The following is a 21,547-nucleotide window of genomic DNA, read 5'->3' on the forward strand; positions in this document are numbered from 1 at the left end:
TACCATCCTTATCGTGACGTCACTCCAATTTTCTTCTATCCATTTGTGCATGCTGCTGCGTCCACTGCACGGCTTTCACCGGTGACAACCCAGCCGACAATGCTGTGGCGCTCTTTGAAATTCTATGGCCAACCTGAACCACTTTTGAAGTCGGGTCTGTTGAGAATGAAAGTGAGATCTTTCACTCTCTGCTCAATTATGGGGCCAGAAACAGGGATGTTTCGTGACTTAACATGAAGAAACCACTCATACACTGCTGCCTCCACGTCTTCATATGCAGCCATGCGTACTCGTTCGGCACCGGTAGAACCAGGCCTCTTGTCCGTCTTAGCCCTAATGTTGGGCTCATATTTTAATACTGTACTCAGCTTGCTTCTGCGGCGACATCCAACTTCTTTTCTTCACGTTCAACTCTTCCGATCATCTCTATCTTTGCGGATATTTGCGGTTTCACGGCAGCCATCCCTTAACGGAGCGGACAAGCACAGCGTTCCGAGGACACGGCAACACACACAATCTTGCAACTGAACCAACTGAACACCGAGGCAGTTGAGGCGCATGTGGCTGTTAGAGAGCGAGAGGTGTGTCGAACCACTTTTTCTAGGGGGTGGCTGTCTGAGGGAGCGAGAGCAGCACCGCACACGCGCAGTTGGGCTAAACCACTTTGTCTGGGAAAGAAGTGTTGGCAGCTGGCTCGGCTGCCGCACGGGAAAGTCAACTTCTGGGACAATTTTACGGTGCTTGAAGTTCAATATACAGAGTGCGGTTGCTATTTTTGTTCAATTTTACCATACTTTTTGCTATATATTCTCATTGTAACATTATGGTGTTCAGAAATTGTTCGATATACGGGATAATTCGATGTAAACGAGTTCAATATAGTCGGGTTCGACAGTAGTACCCGCTGATCCTTTGCAACATTGTGTGGCAGCAGCACGTGGTGCAGCATTCTCGAGTAACATCTCCAAGGCATGCCTCCGCCCTGGAGGCGTGCCTTGAAAGTGTGCGACCACGCATGACCCTCTTCGCGGCTTCCAAAATCCATGCACGGTAGTCAGTCGTTCATCCCGAAGGCCATATCGTTGTCGCGATTGAATTGGAGCAGGGCAAGCATCGCCACACGCCCAGTTTGGTTGCGCTTCTGTGCTTAGGTACTTTGTGTATGCTCCCTTATTACTGTGACTGGGTTTGAAGCGTTCTTTGTAACAGTAGGGCACAGTAATAAACGATCATTAGATTTGGAAGCAGATTCAATATCAGGATCGGAAAACCGTAAATGCACTAAAATGTGGTCGCTACAACCAATAGATCGTTATAAGTGGATTCAAATGTATCACGAAATCAACGAAAGTAGTTTTTCAGGTACTTGCTTGTCACTGTGCCGCACATTTCCAGGGCCAGTGAAGACTGTGTTTGGTCCGTTAGTGGTCCACGGCCTTTACTGTTACCTCCTTTTTTTAACCCTCGTGGGACGTGGCTTTGAAAATCAACTTCCTTATTTCTTCATGGATATTGATGAAAATTGGCACAAATGTTTAGAATGTCTTCCTGATGCTTCCATAAAAGTTTCAGAGCGATATCATGAGAACATTTTACTGAATTTTATTGAGCAGAATTTTTCTCCCTCAAACTTTCTGGAGAGCCTGGGCAATATAAAATACGTCATAGAAGGCTTATTATGTAGTGACTGCATAGCTAAATGTGTGCTGAAGGTCGTGACATTCTCGCTTTTTCTTTTTCGCAACGCAAATTTTTTGGAGTGTCATTTTTTTTTGTTACCTTTGCATCAAGCACACACACTCGATGTGCTTATTTGCGCAGTCCGAGGTGCCAACGCGCGAAATGCCTAGACGCGCGTTCGAGGAGTCAACACTCAATGTGCCTAGTCGCGCAGTTTCAGGTGCCGATGCACGAAATGCTTGGGCGAGGGTCCGATAAGTCCACGCGCGATGTGCTTGATCGCCGAGTCGGAGACTCCTATGCACGAAATGCTTAGCCGCTGGTTCGAGGATTGCATGCGCGATGATGTGCATGTTCACGAGTTCTGAAACATCAGGTGCTGAAAGACTTAGCTGCATGTCCGAGGATTTCGCGCGTAAATCTTGGTTGCGAAGTCCACATCACTGATGCTCGGGATGCTTAGCCGCGGGTCTGAGATGTCCACAAACATAGGGGTCGGTCACGCTACTGCAATGTCTGCGTTGCGCCCGTTTTTACACATCTAGATTACGGTGAGTGGAGACATCCAGACTCGCGAGGTGCAAAGAGCCGAGCAGACGATGCGAGTGCCGGACCAATGGCGAACCGCGCTGGAGCCACGTGGAGGGCATGGCCAATCACAGGCTCTGGCACAACCTTCAATCATTTGCTCCTTGTGTGCTTGTTTCTGTATGGAGGAGATAGCTGAAGCAGCAAATTTGAAGGTGGAGAAATGAGTTTTTCAACGAGACCAAGATGGCAGCACTTGGTTGCGCCGTTCCAGAGATATTGTCGCTTGAAAAACACTGTTCTTCCTTGATTTTGCAAAAGGCTTCTTGATTTCGCCAAGGTTGCGAAATGTTTCACAATTTTGGCTGATGAAACAAAATTTTTGGAGCACTTCTACGTGGTTTACAGTGATGATATTTGGGAATCAGATAGAAAAAGAGTTATAGAAACTCAAAATATGATATTGAAAAAATAAATTTTTTGCCCGTTTTTCACGACGCGAAAGCTGCATCACCCCTTAAAATGGCACTAGAGTCGTGGTGGACTAAATGGCGGATCTCAAATGCTCACTCTCTTTTTCCGCTGACATACTGCAATATTGGCATCTTGGTGCATGTGCAGCATGAAACACGCAATTTTTGCACAAATGTAGCAGGTTTCAGCTCTTGGTGTGCAGCTTGGCGCAGTTAGCACAGCAGTCACACCCCTACGAGAACATGCATATGCTGGACAGGAATTGACCTGCAGAGCAAAACAAAACCAACCCAAAGTGCACAGCCATCCTCTTTCGAGACGACCTCTCATTTTCCTCACCTCAGCCTCCGGCTTCCTAAGCAGGTGCGCAAGGTATTCGGCAGTCTCGCGGGGTCGGCCGCGGTCGCTACCACTGTAGAATACTCGAGCAAAGTCAGAGGCGGCCATGCTGAGCACATTGATGGATACCCCGCTGGCGGGGTGCCCCAACTGCGAGAGCAGCTCGAGCCGATGTCGCGCCTTGGACGCATAGTATACCAGGTTCAGCAGGCGGGGACACTCGCGACGCACCTCGAACTCGGCCACCTGTGAAATAAAATGCCGCAGCATGTGTGACCTATGGACCTTCATTCAATGAATGACTTCAAAAAATATTATGCGCAAAACTACAGTTTCACTTGATCAGTTGCACAATGGCGAAACGCAATGTCTGAACTGACATTTCACCTGGTCCTACACCTCCCATGAGGCACACAAATCTTCTTGAAGGCGATGACTAGGAAGGTTGTGCATACCAACACAGTTGAAAAATTCAAACCAAACACTAAGACAAAGAGGGACTTCTTCCTGACGAGGAGTGCTTCACTGTCACGAGAGAAGCATCTGAAATTTCAGCTCGTTGAGGGGGTACGTGGCTGAACTGACTTCTTTGCTCCTTGATGGTTGTCTACGAAAGCTGGCACATACCGTATTTACACGACTGTAAGTCGACCACATTTTTTAAGTTTGAAAATCTGAAGTGTGGGGGTCGACTTACAATCGAAACCAAAACATGGCACCACCAAAAAAGCGAGACCAACGGGAGCTACAACGTAGTTACAATTTTATGTTTGCTCTATGGCCCTAACCGTAGCTTTGCGCTATCCCGCGTGTTTGTTCGGTTTTCGGAAGGGTTTTTCAACATTTTTTAGAGTTTTACAGTGCACGCATGAGTGCACGCAACACTTATGGGGGGGTGTCAATAGTTGATGGAAGTGCCGCTGTTCCTATTCGCGGCGGCACCCTCAGAACGACTGTGCTTGTGGGGAGTATAGGGCTCTTGCATTGACCAGGGGGCGCTGCGAAAATGGAGTTAAAAAGCACCCTCTGTCCTGAACTGGGTAGTACCAAGCTCGGTTGTCTGCTTCGGAAAGCGCGTTTACAATATGGACCCACCACTTTCGGTTTTGTTGTACCACGGTTTGCAGCAAATATCAGGCGCCGAAGATTTTTTCAGGGGTGCCACGCTGCGTAGAGGCAATAAATTATGCAACGCCGAATACGTGTACGCCGTTGAAGAAATAAGCGGCGAAGTTTTAGCACGGTGTCAATCGCAAGTGAAGCGAGTTGCGTACAAAGTTGAACTTCAGGTAAGGTTTGCACGCTGCTAGATTCAGGCGCACAAACGCGAGGAAATGCTCGCTATAAATGAATTCACAGCAGCCATAAGCAGAAATCATGTGTACTGGACTGCTAGAACGCACAACGGTACGCGCCGCGACGGCAGCGGTCTTTCAGCATGCTGCGAAACGGCGGGCCTCCTGCAATGTAGTAGCGGCCATCTGTCCCTTTAGCAACTGATAAATAACTGATGCAATGCATATGAGCTCGCAGTAACGTACGTGCGAATCGCGCTGCAGTGCGAGCTCGTGCGCTGCTCGCTTCATGTAGCTTTTAATGACAGCGCTCGAACATCGATGTGCTGCAATCAATACTATCTTGCTGCGCTGCCTCAACGTGCTGGCTTGAGGTCAAGGATGAGCACATTTAACTCTCTAACCTGTGCCGCTCGTAGTGGGGTAGTGAATTCTCACCGAATCAGCCCGACAATTTGTGGTCATTTGCACACACCTGGTCACTTAACCACTTCACACCAGTCGAATTGTTGTCGCTGTGGCCGGGTCTCAAATCGTGAATCATGAGCTATACCTGCTGCTATGCCACGGTCTGCCGTCGGGACTGTAGGTGCAAAAGACCGAATTTTAGAACGCAGATAATCAAGCAAGCTTCAAGACAGGCGAAGCAGTCAGCATGGCGCGAAGTTTCGCTTACCCAGCGCGACGAAACGCAGCTATCCAGCGCGCCCGACGCTCCGCTTCGCGAGACCTTGAAGGAAAATGGTAGAATCTGATGTTGGGATTCAGGCCTTCTTGTTCATGGCAGCCCACGACGCAGAAGTAACGACAGTGACGCTTTTTCGAGGCTGAGCTAGGTCTCTCCGGATCGGCGTCACCAATTCCTTCTCCTTCCAGCATTACGTCTCACAGAGAGTCCGTTTTCGTTAAACTGTAGGCCGCGGCTAGCTTGCAGTGTAGTCGGCGTGGTCTGTGAGAAGTGACGAGCCTTTTCACAGTCGCAAGAGGGCAGGAAAAGGTGTGAATCGACGCAAAACTCGGGCTAGAATCGTGCTTCGCCACAGCCAGGACTCAATACTACCCAAGCCGGTACTACCCAGATAACGTTTCGCGCGCCGCCACCAGGCGCTGCTACTATACCTCAAACTCCAGCGCAAGACGCCCATCGGTAGTTCATGGAAGAGTAGACACCGCTCGCAGGTTTCTCTTTCACTGTTGCGCTTAGCTTTCTCTATAGTTTGACGAAAGGCATTGGTTTGACGCGTTCCAATTGACTGCCGGCTACGTGCTACTTCTACGCTTCCTCAGTCGTCATGAGTGCTCCAGGCCCACTAATCATTCGGCACTCATTCACAGCAGCGTTCAAGAGAGCTGCCATCCTTTACACCGATAAAACAAATCACCGCGCAGCGGGCTGCAAGTCCGATGTTTCTGAACGGGTGGTGCGAGAGTGGCGACTGCAGCGAAGCGCAATTTTCACCTGTGACGGCAAGTGAAAAATTTCCCACATGCTGAAGTCTGGACGCTTTCCAGAGCTGTAAGCTAAGCTTGCGGCATACACCACTGAAATGCGTGATCAGTCCCTGCCAGTGAAGTGCAACATGGTCATGAAACAGGCCCGGACCTTCGCCCTTTAAGGACCTGCTACGCCGTGAGTACAACGAGTGGCTGGTGGCAGAAGACCGTGAGATTACGCCAACCGGACCTGTCAAAAGAGCCTGCCTGACGGCTGCATGTGGTTGGGTGCATTCGGTTTGACGCGTTCCACTTGACTGCCGGCTACGTGCTACTTCTACGCTTCCTCAGTCGCCATGAGTGCTCCAGGCCTACTAATCATTCGGCACTCGTTCACAGCAGCGCTCAAGAGAGCTGCTATCCTTTACACCGATAAAACAAATCACCGCGCAGCGGGCTGAAAGTCCTATGTTTCTGAACGGGTGGTGTGAGAGTGGCGACTGCAGCGAAGCACAATTTTCACCTGTGACGGCAAGTGAAAAATTTCCCACATGCTGAAGTCTGGACGCTTTCCGGAGCTGTAGGCTAAGCTTGCGGCATACGCCACTGAAATGCGTGATCAGTCCCTGCCAGTGAAGTGCAACATGGTCATGAAACAGGCCCGGACCTTCGCCTTTTAAGGACCTGCTACGCCGTGAGTACAACGAGTGGCTGGCGACAGAAGACCGTGAAATTACGCCAACCGGACCTGTCAAAAGAGCCTGCCTGACGGCTGCATGTGGTTGGGTGCATTCGGTGTGGGCTGCTGTTCCACAAGATGTCGTGGTGCGGTCGTTTGCCAAATGTGAAATTTTGCTGGACAACGATGCGCTGTGGGACCGTAGTAACGATGACGATGACAGCACTAGTGAAGACGAGTAGTCCAGTGACCATATGAGCTACTAATAAATTTTTGTTATCGAATGCGCCCTCGAGTATGCTTCTTTTCTTTTTTCCTGTTACGCGATAAGGGGGGGTTGACTTACATTCGAGTCGACTTACAATCGTGTAAATACGGTACGTTAGGGATTGTTCCCTGATGCTTTCATAAAAATATCAAACTGACACCTTGAGAGCATTTTATCACACAACCTCTTGGTTATATAAACTTTGTGGAGGCTCTGTAGATTTTAGAATTGCAGTAAAAGCTTTGATGAATATTGCAGTCATAATAAAATGTATGTTAAATGTCATAACATTCATACTGTTTTTGCCTTTTTTTACACACAAATGTTTTCAGCTTTCATTTTACATGTCACCTTCCTGTCGGGCACACTTTGGGTGTGAACAATTAGCCATTCGTAAACAGTCAAGCTGAGAAAGCAAGAATGTCCCAACTTGCCCTGCAGCTTCACGAATGTGACAAAAATGAAAAATTAATGGAAATGAAAGTGTGTGAAACAACAACTGGCCGCAGGTGGGAGTACATCAGTAAGTACAAGTAATTTCCCCTATGTTGTTTTTGGTGTCTGTTTGTTGGCTTCATATGATATGCAGTTAAACCTCGATATAACAGAGTAGGTAAAATCGGCAATTTGCTTCGTTATATTGACATTTATTCGTACTGAAATTCAACCTTTTGTGCAAATAAGTACAGTCGCCGATCGATTTTCTTACACGGAAAGAAGCTGCAGAATTTTCCGAATTATCGGGCAATAAGAATAAAAACGCAAATTTGAATCAGAAAGATATTTATTTTGATGAATTTGGGAGTTGGCGATAAAGGATACGTTTTCATGTCACGTAAACAATATTTTCACATAGGTAGTAAGAATTAAGCTAAGCCAGCCATGCCTTCGCGTGCACTCCGCCCCTGCGGCTGATAGCGTTGCCCGCAATGGGACGACGCTATAATAAAAAGCACCGACAGCAGGGGGCGAATGCTTCATCTGCCTCTTGCTCCAACCGGTCACCGAAATTCAAGATTACGCAACTTTCAATATTAGATGCTTGGGAAGACAGCTTACATGATGCCACGCCGTCTCGGCATGCCCACTCTTTGAACACGCGGCAGATTACCTCTCAAGCAGGGTGCAAAGCTGTGTATGCGCTCAGCCGTGCTTACATCTATGCGCAGCCACAGCCGAGACGCATGCCAGAAATTTCGACGCGCACCCTTGCTCTTAGCGCGCACTTGATTGTGTTACCGCGAGCGAGCTCCTCTCCCCCTCTTTTCCTTTGCTTGCTCGCGCAGGTAGCTGGCAATCGTGCGCGACGCCACTATCTTTCTTGGTTACCCTTGCACTATTTCACTCGCATGTAAAGCACAAAGTGTGCGGGGTACAATAGGATTCTATCGCCCTTGGACTTCATATATGCAACATGATGCGGGTTCACTTCGGTGGTCGCTCTGGTGGCGCCGCGCACAATCTGAGAGGTGCATTCACAAGCAGCCCCTTGCAATTTAACCATTTGACCATCTGTGTCTGCGGAAGTTTCCATTTGTCTCAACATTCCTTTGCTGCGGAAGCCAAATTTTGTTATATTGAAATTATATACAAACACACTTCATCATATTGAGGTTGTAATTACATGGTGTTCTATGGACAAGAGGTTATGAAAAGTTAAATACTTTGTTATATCGAGAATTTCGTTACATTGAAGTTCGTTATATTGAGGTTTAACTGTATAACCAAGTGTGTTTGTGTGCGATTTCAATGTAACAAAATTTCACTTCTACCACAAAGGAATGCTGAGACAATAAATGGAAACTTCTACAGATGCAGATGGTCAAATGAATTAATTACAAGCAGCTGCTTGCAAACGAACCTCTGAAATCGCGCGCCCTGCGTCAACAATGACCGCCAAAGTGGAGTCGCATCATGTTCTGTATAAAGTTCAAGTGCGATAAGATCCTATTGCGTCCCGCGCACTTGTGCTACAGATCTCAGTGAAAGTGTACGAAGATGAGACAAGAAGGATGGTGGCTTCACAAGTGCCGCCTTTCTGCACGAGCAAAGGGAAAGAGGGGGAGAGGAGCGAGCTCGCAGTAACACGATCGAGCAAGCATGAGAAGCTGGAGGGGGAGGGGCGAGGGGGGGTATGTTGTCGTGTTAACGACTTCTGGCGGGCATCTCGGCCCTGGCTGTGCGTGGCTGTAAGCGCAGATGAGCGCATACGTTACCGCGCACTCTAATGTAGAGGTAATCTGCCTCGTGTGCAAAGAGTGGGCGTGCTGAGATGGTGTGGCATTATGCAAGCTGTCTTCCCATGTGTTTAGTATTAAAGTTTGCCTAATCTCGAGTTTTGGTGACTCGTTGAAGTCACCATTTGCTCCCAGCATTTGCTCCCCGCTCCCAGCGCCTTTCCTCATAGCGTTGTCCCACTGCGGGCGACGCTATCTGCTGCGGGGGCGGAGTGCATGCGAGAACATGGCTGGCTTCGCTTAATTCATACCGCTGATGTGAAGATATCGTCGACGTGGCATGAAACCGGATCATCCTTCACCAACTCCCCAAATTGATCGAAATGAATTGCTTTCTCCTTCAAATTTGCTTTTTTCGATTGCCCAATAATTAGGAAAATGCTGCGGCCCCTTTCTGTGTATGAAAAATCGATCAGTCACTGTGTACTTGATTGCATAAAAGGTCGAATTTCAATACAACGAAATTTCGATATAACGAAACAAATTGCCGATTTTATGCACTTCCGTTACATAGATGTTTAACTGTACCCCCAAACTACTGTAGTGCCAGCCCCCATAGCGCAAAGCAAAAAATCAGTTTTGGTGAAAGCTGACGGGCGGCAGCACAATAACAATTCTTTTTCTAGGAGTCACAGAAGGTTGCAGAATCTCTGAAACAATGCTAGCTGGTGCTTCGCAACCCAAAGGCACATTTATTCCAAAAAGTCAATCACCACTAACAGGTGTGGTCGTGACCCTCATGCAAGCGATCTTGAGCGTGACAGCGACAAGCGATGTGATGGAGATGGCCGTCGCGTTCGCTCGTCGCCTACAAGTAGTACCCCATGCGAGCGAAGATGTTGAGCAACGTCTCCCTGGTGTTGCCGGTATGAGGGCAGCAATCTACGCGCCGAAACCAGCGTGACGTGTGCTTTTTATTCATTTAAGCTGATGTATTTTACTGTAAAAAGCAGCATAAAACATTTCTGAGGGTCTTGCAGTAGGTTCTTATCCTTGCACGTATAAAAATTCAATCATTTGCTCTTCCGTGCGACAATCAGTAGAATTTCAGTGATGTGCATCCAGTTCCAGCTTCGTGCTATTGGCTAGTCGCTCATAGCACTTCCGAGCGACGGGCGACGAATTCTACATTTCTAGGACCGAGCGATCGAGTGACAAGAATGACAAGCGATGGCCCGTTTTGTCGCTCAAAGCCGTCACTCGTCGCCATCACGCATAAAATCGCTCTCATGGGGTTTAGCCTTTAATGTCAACTAGAATATCCACCACCACCTTTGCTTCCTAATCTGCGCCACTGTCTTCCTGTCTCTTAATGTTAAAGGCAGCATGATGGAAACCAATCTTGAAACGATACGTTGATTTGAGGGATCACCAGCCGTTTATGCACAGGCACGAGTAAGAGCGTGCATGAGAGAGCAAATCTGGGGACTTTTGCTCCTTGAACATATGACTCTGCCTAGACACTACGGAGGAGGTTTCTTAACGCGTGTTCTATGCATTTGTCCCCTATACATGCCGGCATTGCCGAGGGGGGTCGAGTTCGTTTACGCTCCGCCGCTGGTTGCCCGCGTGGTGAGGCAGTGGGCGCGGACGCCCCTTGGTGATCGCTGTGTCTGAAGGGGCGATCTGCGATTAAAAAAATTGGCTGCCCGCGATAGCAGACAGCAGACCTTATACATTTCTGGCACGCGCAGGCCTGGGCGAGCCCCAACCCACGGACCAGTTCGGGTTCTAGCTTCGGTGTCCACGTTGCCGCTTTGGTGTCCTGGAGGCGCTGCCAATAATGCGAAATTATGACAGGTTGTGTTTATTAGTTAAAAACACGATTGAATAAATATAACTACTACATCCAGCCGCCAACTTGTGATGCTAAGTTCAGACGCTAAGTTCAGCACTACCAAGCCCCGCGACTTCTGCAGCACCAGTCAGAACTTTGGCTCTGAAGGTAAGCTGGACAGACTTTCTCGTGCCTGCGGCGCTGGTGCTGAGTCAGTCATCGTCACCGGCGGCCTTTCAGCCACTTGAGTGGCCTTTCAACCACATTTTCAACATATGCGGCCCGGGCTCTACTGCGGTCGCTACTCCTCCCACAGAAACATCTGTGATGTTACTTACAAGGTACATCGCTGTAAGGCGCCAGAAAGGTATGATCCGCCATGACTGACTTAGCACGAGCGCCACGGGTGCGAGACAGTCTGTCCGACACAGCGGTCGCCAAATCGGGCGTCAGTGCTCACTGCTTCCTCTATTTTAACGCGCCGGCAGCAGCGTCTGAGTGTAAACAAACTCGACCCCACTCTGGAATGCCGGCACGCCCAGGGACAAACGTCCACAACACGAGCTAAGAAACCTCCTCCATAGTGCCTAAGCAGAGTCATATATTCAAGGAGCAAAAGCCCCAGATTTTCTCTCTCACGCCCGCTCTTACTCGCGCCTGCACACAAATGGCTGGCAATCCCTCAAATGAATGTCTCGTAATCTTGAAGGCAGTGCACTGAGAATAAACACAAGAAAAGGTAGCTAAGTGCAAAGAGTAGGATTAAGGCAATGAATGCTTCACATTAAATCTTTCACACACACAGACAGAGGTACTTTCTGGCCACTGACTGCCGGCACATCAGCCATGATTTCCCCCCAACACACAGTTTACACGTGAAAAGGAAAAGCCTGCGCACCTTGGTGATCTCCTTTAGGCGCTTTTCTATGGTCTCCGGGCTGAGACTGTATATCCTGATGCAGCGTTGCACTTGAGCCGGTGTGATGCCGTGCGCCTGTAGCAGCCGCTCGACACGGATCAGGTTCTCTGCCGGCACAGTCAGCAGGCGGGGGCAGAGCACCGCTAGCTCGCGCATCTCCAGCCCCGCCAGGTGACGGACCTGCGACAGCTGGCTCTCCAGGTTGCCCGGATGCGCCAGAAGCACAAAGCCGTTGCGCAGTATCTGCACATGGAGGCATGCCAAGGGATTATATCGCTGTAGCTGATAGAGTGGTTCCTCTGACTGATTGATTCATACAAAGCTAAGAGTTTACAGGAAGATGAAGAGTTGATGTATTCAACAGTGCACGAACAAGGTAAGTTTCAAGCTTGTCAAAATGTAGGCTCCAGCCGGAGGCTTCCCTTGTTGACCCATTGTTGATGACTGATTGACTTACAGATATATTTTGTAATCTATTAGTGATGTCGAGCTCTAGTCAATACAATGCCCACGTTTTCTAATGCGCAGACCAGGCACTAGAAGTACTGTGCCTATTCACAGACATGACTATCAATGTGTTTACCATTGGAGTTCTCTAATACAGCCTAAGCACCACAGGGAACAAATCAGACATGAGGAATGCATTGATACTTGTAGTGCAAAATTGAAGAAGACATTCACATAAAAAAGAAACGATGTAGACAGGACAAGACAGGGATGGACCAACAATTGCACAAGTATGAACAAAGCAAAGGTGTCACGCAAGTACAGTTACACTTTGACACAACAGTAGGCAAAATTGTCTATTTGCTTCGTTACATTGAAATATTGTTATATTAAAATTTGACCTTTTATGTAAATAAGTAGAGTCATCAATAGATTTTTCTTACCTGGAAGGAGCCGCTAAATTTTTTGAATTACTGGCCAATTAAAGAAAGCAAATTGGAATGAGAAAAAAATTTCGTTCCTTCAATTTGAGAGTCGGCAACGAAGGGTATGGTATCCTGCAGTGTCGACAATATCTTCACCTCTGCGGTATGAGGCGAAGCAAGCTGTGCTTCCACGTCTACTCTGTCCCCCGTGGCTGATCGTGCTCCCCAGTGGGACGACGCCATCACGAAAACGGTTGGCCGCGAGGAGCCAACGCTTCTTTTGCCTCTCACTTAAACGAGTCTCCGAAACTCAAGACTGTGCAACCTCCAGTGCTAAACGTGCAGGAAGACAGCGCACATGACGCCACACCATCTCGGCATGCCAACTCTTTGCACATGTGGCAGATTACCTCTAAATTAGGGCGCGCAGTGGCATAATGCACCTCGCCGCACTGACAGCCATGCGCATCCATCATAGGAAAGGTGGCCCATGCCAACCTGACCCCTTCCTCCCATGCACTTGATTGCGTTGGCACGAGCTCGCTCCCCCTTTCCCTCTTGCTCATGCGAGACAAGTGCACTCATCAAGCTACCATCGTTCTCAGCTCGCCCTCACGCACTTCCCCTTGCACATGAAGCATACAGTGTGCGGGGTGTGACAGGATCTTATCCCACTTTTACACGGAACATGACACTGCTCCGCTTTAGCGGTCGCTCTTGGTCGTGCAGTGCACCATCTGAGAGGTGCGTTTGCAAGCAGCCACTTGTAATTCAACTAGGTGATCACCTGCATCTGCAGAAGTCTTTATTATTGCCTTGGTATTTCTTCACAGCAGCAGTAAATTTTCCTTATATTGAAATCATGTATAGCTGCACTTCTTTACATTAAGGTTCTAAATACTTGATCGTCTATGGAAAAGAAGTTATAAAAAGTTAGATACTTTATTATATCGAGAATTTTGTTATACTGAAGTTCGTTACATTGGGATTGGTGTTCAAATACGTTAACATCCAGAAGATGCAACAAAAACAAGAAAAAAAAAAAAGGACCGATAATACTACTATCTGTGCTTCGACTCCAGTTAAAGATCAAGCGAACAGTACACCAGAATATGCGTGGCTGTGCTGCCTGGTATGGTTAAACTACTTTACCGTATAGCCAGAATATGCAAGACCACCACCAGCCGCTCAAGGAATAAAAAGCTTGCCTTGTCAGTGGGCATGTGGAAGTGGTTGGTCAGCAGCTCTATGGTGTGCCGGAGAAACTGCAGGCTCCGATTTTCCACGGATGGATACTTTCGCACCAGCAAGGCTATCTGGCAATAGGGGTTGCAAGAACAAGACACATCACCGCCCTGCCGATTAAATGTCTGAACTACAAACACCACTTTACAGAATACTTAATGCCATGTACCAAAAGCTGCAAGGCAGATACTGTATTTACTCGCATAATGATGGAATTTTTTTTTTTTTCAATTTGAAGCGAACTCAGGGGTGCGATCAATATGTGGGTTAAATTTCCCGCGAAAAGAGAACTTTTTTTTCTTCCCGTGTTTGCTGTGGGATGACAACAGGTCAACAAATAGGCGGCTGCCGTTGTAACAGTGCGGGACACCAAAACAAGAATGGCGGCCGGCGGAGCAAGCCGAACATGATTTTTTTCTTCTCGTAAGTGCATTACGGGCATTGAAACAGTTCCTTCTGCATCAGTAATGAACAATATCGTTACTATCGGCAGGTTTGCGGCAATAACGTAGCCATGACCACTTTGAAACGAGAGAAACAGAGATGGGCGTGCTTAGCTGCCAGTGACATGCAAACCCATAGCGGGCATGCTGCGGAAACTGCGGCATTTGTGTTCACTACTATCCTAATACAGCAAGCTTCCACTTTGGGTGGGCAAATACCTTAGCTGTGTTACAAGTGTCAGCGTATGAATAGGGTAGACATCTAACGTATCAGTGTAAATGTGGCTATTATCGTTTCCGCTCGCGATTTGTTGCGTGCCCACGAGGGCAGACGACAAGTATCGAAAAGCGCCTTTTTTGTTCTTGTTGACCACAACCATTATAAAGCCTACAAATAATAAAGCCAAGACAAGTTTGGTTGTAGCTTTTTTTCATGGAAGTGCGGAAAGTGATGAAAGGAATGAAATGGGGCATCTGCTTAAGAATGTTTGATGCGTGCAGACCGCTTGGTATGTCTTGGAAGAGTCATTCGCGTAGCATTCGACAGGTGGTAAGAGCGATTTTCATTAGCTAGACTTGGCACACGACATATCGATGTGGCAAGTTCGGGGTGCGATCATTACAAGGGAATGGAAAAAATTGAATTTTGACGACAAAATTCAGAGGTGCGATCATTATGCAAGTAACTACGGTAGATATTACATGAGAGTCTAAATAGCCAGCTCTTTCCCACTCAAGGTTTACCCACAGGTGGCATTTCACGGTGGTTCCATTTGAATATCATGTTTAGGTGCATTACCTGCCTATTTCGTCCAAAGTACAGCAGAACCTTGTTCATACGTTCTGGAATAAACTGCGAGAAAGGCATACTAACCAGGAAAACGTACGATCCAAAGTAACTAAAAAATTTCGACAGACTCAGCTATTGTCAGCATCTGCGTAATGCGAAGCGTCGCACGGATCGTTGCTGCACGAGACACCGACACACGTTGAGCTGGTGATGCTCCTGCGGCCTGAAATGCATTTTGTTGTTTTCCTATTGCGTGGTGTTAAGGGGGCGACGGGAAACCGAAACGAAATCGAGCTGGTGGGCAACACCGGATGCCGCCGAAGCGAAACATGATACCTGCATCGCGCCGCCTGCAACATGCTAACAATGGCACTACACACCACATGCTGTTAAACAGACAGGTAAAGGTACTTATCACAATAGGTTTGGTGGCAATAGCTGTGAATGCGACATGTGACTACCTGAGTGGAGATATGCAGGTACCGGAAACTGTGCATGCCGTCGTTTTCATGTGAGACGGGTGGCTACCATAAAAACCGGAATATAAGCCGAACTTTTTTTAAAGAAACCACTGCGAAAAGTCGACCCTCGTCTTACATATTGGACATTGGCGGAAAAACTATGGAAGTCTTGCAACAATGGGCGGATGAAGTAAACAGCCACCCTCGCCATCGTCATCAGCAGCAGTGCGGTGTGGCGACATTGTGGCACCGGCATTTTGCGCTTCCATTGTCACAAAGTTATATTGGTTAAAGGCTGTTTTTTCACATTTTATTTCAAAATGGGCTGAAGCCGACATCAATTCACCGTCGCCTTCAAGAAAAAGGCAATTGAGTACACGGAAGCCCACGGCAACCTGGCGGCACAGCGCGAATTTGGAGTATCCGAAAAGAGCATTCGGTAGTGACGGAGGCAAAAGCAACGTATTACAACCGGCAGCAACCAAAAGAAAACGTAATTTCATGGGCGGATCGCAGCGGACCGCAGAACTGGAAGACAAGGTTGCGGTGTTCGTCTGGGAGCTGCGTGTAAGATCGCTGCCTGTGACTGCCGAATGCATCTGTTTGAAAGCGGTAGAGATCGTGCGCGCCTATGGACTGAGCAGCGAGAAGCACCCGTCATCTGACTCCAGTTCAGACGACTCTGATCAAAGGCGTTGCTCTGATTCGGAGTAGCGCTTGCGCACTTCGTGCCCTTCTGTGTACTGTACACCCGGCCAATTTTTAACAGTATCGCGCGACCATCGACCCGCGTGTTTGTCAACACCTTGTCATCACGGCACGGAGCGTCGAAATAGCGAAAGTAAGCGCATGTGTACACATGTGCGTATCTCATTTGTTTCGCCGCTCAGCGCTGTTAATAGTGCTGACAAGCACGCAGGTCGATAGTCGCGCGATGCTGTTAAAAGCTTGGCCAGGTGCACATGCGAGCAGCGTTTAAATAAATACTGTCACCATTGTGCAACCGGTGGAGTCGCATTTGTGTCAAGGTAAGAGTGTCTTTCGGTACTTTTGCCGTAGAAAAGTATTTTTTTCATTTTTAGAATTTGTTAGTTGGGGGATCGACCTATATTGCGGTCCGACCTATAGTCCGGTTTTTACGGTATACACTATTCTCGATCGCACGCGCCTTGCGCCTTTTCTTGTTCACATGGAATCTAGAGGCTGGAAAACGTATACGATTGATCGTAGTCTGCAGCAGGGAGCGGCGGCGCATTTCAGTTATCGCCTACTAAAAGCATGCGGTACGCTTTCGACGGCACCATGCGCTGTGAAAGATAGACGAAGATGCTTATCGCAATAGGATTGGTGGTGATAGCTGTGAATGCTGCATGCGACGACCCCGTAGAAGATTTGCTGGTACTGAAATGATAAACTGAGTGCGTGCTGGCGTTTTCACGTAAGAGAGGCTGGCGAGTATCGCGGTGAAGCTGCGGCGGCAGGCAGCTATACACTTCTCAATCACACGTGCCCAGTGCATTCTCTTGTTTACATGAGATCTAGCAGCCAGAAAACATATACGATGGCAGTTTGGCAACGTACAGAACATAGGTGCCGAAAAGTCGTGTTTTCCGGCAACGTATGAACCAGTAAAACATTAGCGTAACTCTACTGGGTAATTTTTTGTGTTCTCGATAGCGAATGTTGGCTCCGGTAGACGTACGTAACGGGAATGCATCAATGAGGTTCTACTGTAAATTGGAAGTAGGCATTGCCTATGTGATGCCAAGAAGAAGATGCAGAATTTGCAAGAATAAAAAAGTGGGGGTGTCTCTCATTGTAAAGGCTCATTTATAGTCTGATTAAAATGTATCCACAGCAGCAAAAGGCCACCTCTGTGCACAATTTGAGGCCAAACAAGCCAGTGGTTTAGCAAGAGCATTAATGCATACCTGGCACTCCTGTTTACGTAAGTCTGCATATAAAAGCAGTACCATCATATGGCACTTTTGATGGTCATTCCAGAATGTTCTGACAGGAATGAAGTCACTTGTGACAGCATTAAAGCAGTACTTAAAATCAAGCAGGCTCTAATGGCGTGTTCACACCGACGCATTTGGCATCTGGAGCGGCGCGGAACCCACTTTGGCGGCAGCTAGATCCGCCGGAATAGCCCCTTCTGCGCCGTAGCTCCCAGACTGCCACCGGATTCCCTCACTACGGACCAAACGGAGCGCGATTCAGCAATTCGAAAGATGGCAGCCAAGCCCGACGCGCTCGTCATATCGCAGTCTTCGAACACGTCGCGACATCGGAAATGCTCATCGAATTGGTGCGTAACCAAATTATCCTTTTTGGCAAGTACCACGTGAGGCACAAAGACTAAGCGACCTGACAAGGCGGCGTGACCAAGCTTCTCACGCTCTGGCAAAGCAGGACGAACCCACCAACGCCGCTGGCGTCGTTTCTTCAGCGAATGCTTCTGCGTATCATGCATCGCCAGAAAGGTGCTTGCCAGCAGGCCCAGCAGTGCTGCCTCTTCTTGCTCAGGGTTTATTATTGTCGTTGCATGCAGTGATGAAGCAGCCAAAATAACACACGAACTCTACGCAAGTGGAGATAACTGCACAGTTTCGGTAGGGTGTACTAGAAAGGGGGAGTGGTTCCACGGCAGACTCTCCGCTGAGGATTTTTTTTTTTTTAAATTTGTGCCGCCAACGTCACCTTCACATGAATGAGCGGCTCCGAAAGCCGGTCAGACGCTTGTCGCATAGGAGACCCTACCGCAGCTGAGTGGAGCTTTGACAGGCGTTTCACTCTGCTGCATCTAGTTCTGATACTCGGTGACGGAAACAGTGATTTTCTCCTCCGCCGACGGAAACAATGATAACGACATGACAACGATGGTGCGTTGAGCAGACAACAGCCACTCAGCCCGTAAGCTCGCCTTAGTTAGCCAATGGGCGCTGCCGAAACAGGCGGAACTTCAGGAGAAGGCGACAGCAGCACCGCCGCAATTTCAGCGTTTTTTGCAACACCCTCGGCGCTTGCCAAACCATCCGCTGGACCCACTCCCCCAATTTCACTACCCTCTAGTTTTGTGCTGCGGGAACATCCGGGATATCCCGCACTTGCTTGGAGGTGAGTGTCCTACATGACAGATGGCTCTGTATCGCGTTCCGGCGGCGCGGCGGGCAAGCAGTGTGCACGACACGAATTTCGGCAGCAGGATAATTCCGTTCGCTGTAGACGCCTGATTCCCCAGTGTGAACATACCATAAGGGAGATAACAGGCTTCATTACACATATTGGAGCCAGCTTAGTTTCAGAACACTTTCTTGCTCTATAGAACCGTTGTGGCACTGATGAAGTGCTTCTGGTATGATCAGTTAATAGCAGTAGTAATAAAATAACATCATAACTACTTATTGTTCTTATGTGGCTACATTTGTATGCCCTCATCCGGCTAAAAAATGTTGCTGTTTCAAATCCATACATTTGCAAGTTTTTTTGGCTGACCTAAAAGTCATGTTGGACCACTCTTAAGCCAAGCATGTGATTGATCCAGCTTTCCTTCAGCATATTTAAAGATAAATGTGTCTAATAAAGTTCTCTTTGAGTGATTGATTTATACCTGATTGCTGTCTAGCAAAACATGGCTGTCGTTGCTGCCACTGGGCATAACATCAGAAGAATAAGTAAATGCATGCCTCGCAAGTGTCACTGTTAAAATGTTAGCCCAAAATTAATGTTGACTTTCAGACACAAGCAGGATCAAAGAGCTAAAAAAAATATGTATAAGCATCTATATTTGAGAAATAAATTGAAAGTGCAAGACATTTGTAATGTATTCTGCATAGCCCATCTCTCTTTCTCGCTCTCTCTCTTTTTACTTCTGTCTTTATTACTTGTATGTCTACTCCCTTCTCTTCCAAATTAAAGCCACTAAACCGCCTGAACTGCCACATAAAGGAATGTGGAGCTTGTTTGCTCATTTGGTGTGCTAGTTCACCAAGGCATGTGACAGTCCTGTTGAACGTCTTTCCCAGCCATCTGTGTGTGCACTATGGGATATCAAAAGTCATGAGGCAATCAGCGTCCATTACTCAGCATACTAGGTGTTACGTTGACATCATCAGATCTGCTGCTTATGCGAGCAATATGATAAAGGAAGTCGGAGTTCATTTTCTTTCATAGTGATCCACTTTTTCAAGCACAAAAGAAAAATGGGATAAAGTTTCATGTTCATTTCCTCCACGAATGGTGAACCTTCTGCCACCAAAGAAAAGCAAATGAAGGTTTTGAAAGGATAATATACCAGCCTAAATTGACTTGGTGTTTCTTTATAGTAGTGTCTTTCAAAGCAATACCAATAGAGTAGCACATGGAATAGATCTTTGTAGGATAAAAAAGCCAGGCACACAATTAGAACCACATAAAGTGCCCATAACACACATACAAGAGAAAAATCCAGCCACACGCACTTGTTCACGGGAGCATCCAAGCCGCCAGGCCAGGTACGCACGCAGCACAGCCTGCTTCACCTCTGCTATGCTCAGGGTGAACGGATAGTGGAGTGGCAGCTCTGACAGAATGTCAGCACGCACCCTGGCGGGACAGTCCAGATAGGAAAGCATGTGAGCTGCAGGGTCAGTCCCAACCGCCACCTCACCTTGCAGCTTCAGGGAGTAGGCGGGCTTAGTCATCAGCTCCACGTATCTGCAAGCATGCAGAAAGCAAAACAAAAAATTTGCATCAAAGATGATTGTCAAAGCAAACAAATCAAGTCTTTTGGCTAAAGCAGCTTCACATGCTGCATCACTCCTTGCAAGATAATAGGCCACTCCATAGTCTGCATTCCGGAACGTTTGGGAAACACCTGTCTCGCTTTGGTTGCTTGTCGACCTCCCCAAAGCCATGACACTGTACAGCTGGGTGCCTAGCATGCCTACCTTGCACCTGCTGGTTTTGGCAGGCCTGCAGGATTCTGTTGGTTGTGAGCATTTTATCATCGTATATATACAATGACTAATCTGCAGATTATAGCAGCCACAAATTGAAGTGGCCTGACCAGAAATAACAGGAGATTTTTTTTTCTTTCTGCACAGGTGCCTGTGCACTAATGACATCATAGGGTTCTCGTTTTTGAACACACAGCTTGCCTATATTAGTGTTATGGAACATGCAGCACCAAGCACGTTGTTTCTGCTGCCAACTGATGACACAAGTCTACTCTATGATGCAATGGACGATGGCATGCATGCTCCATGTTGTGCATGCAAGCATGCACAACACGGCCTCCTCAATACTGCGTGTTCCTTCCCAAGCTGAACCACCGACCACAGCAACAAAAAAAAAAAAAAAAAGCTTGGAGTTAAAAAGTGCAATGTTTACATGGCTTGCAATAGAAGTACAAAGGAAGGGCATTAACAGCCGCATCCGACAGCATGGCTAGATGCAGTGCAATAAGGAGAAGCTGAAGCTTCGGAGCCTACCACATGCTTGGTGCCATCCTTTATTCTACGTTCATCTCCTCTCAAATTATAGCGAAAATTTTAAAATAGCCTTAATGTTCCCATGCAATGAATATACACTCTATTTACCCTGGGCTCTTTTCCCCTTTATGACCCAAATCAGATTAAGCACACTTCTTCCAATTTTCAGCACCACTCCAACGCCAGAATATATCTGGATTGTTAGCTGTACAGCTGGATATCAGTCCAATTTTATGCTCATATGCGTTGGCTACATAGGTGAACTAAAAGCATCCCTAAGAAACAGCTCAGCAGAAAAGTCAAGCAATCAGGTGTTAGTATTCATGAAACAGACAATAGATGTGCACAATATACTGCCACAATGAAATGACAACTGCTGTGGTGTCTTAGTGGCTATGGTGTTGTACTGCTAAGCACGGGATCGCATCTTCGTTGCCACCACTGCATTTCGATGGGGACAAAATGCAAAAGCGCCTGTGTACCTTGCATTCGGTGCACATTAAAGAACCCGAGGTGATTGAAAATAATCTGGGGTAATTGGCCCGTATTCTGAAACGTTCGCCTTCCGCGAAACTATCGCCTTGGCCACGCTGCCACCAAAGGTGATTGGCTGTTTTAGCAAAACCGGAAAA

The 21,547-nt window shown here is 47.6% G+C and overlaps 1 protein-coding gene across 1 annotated transcript in view; it reads right to left on the reverse strand.

The window, feature by feature from the left end:
- mTerf5 (mitochondrial transcription termination factor 5) overlaps positions 1 to 21,547 on the reverse strand; it is a 43,337-nt gene that overhangs the window by 16,054 nt on the left and 5,736 nt on the right. The window contains exons 2-5 of the mRNA XM_050187501.3: positions 19,905 to 20,139; positions 13,711 to 13,818; positions 11,610 to 11,873; positions 3,022 to 3,267 (exon numbers count right to left, since the gene is read on the reverse strand). Of these exons, the coding sequence (XP_050043458.1) occupies positions 3,022 to 3,267; positions 11,610 to 11,873; positions 13,711 to 13,818; positions 19,905 to 20,139 (853 nt within the window). The remainder of the gene's footprint in view (positions 1 to 3,021; positions 3,268 to 11,609; positions 11,874 to 13,710; positions 13,819 to 19,904; positions 20,140 to 21,547) is intronic.

This window comes from Dermacentor andersoni, chromosome 2 (assembly GCF_023375885.2).
Source record: "Dermacentor andersoni chromosome 2, qqDerAnde1_hic_scaffold, whole genome shotgun sequence".
NCBI classification, from domain to species: Eukaryota; Metazoa; Arthropoda; class Arachnida; order Ixodida; family Ixodidae; genus Dermacentor; species Dermacentor andersoni.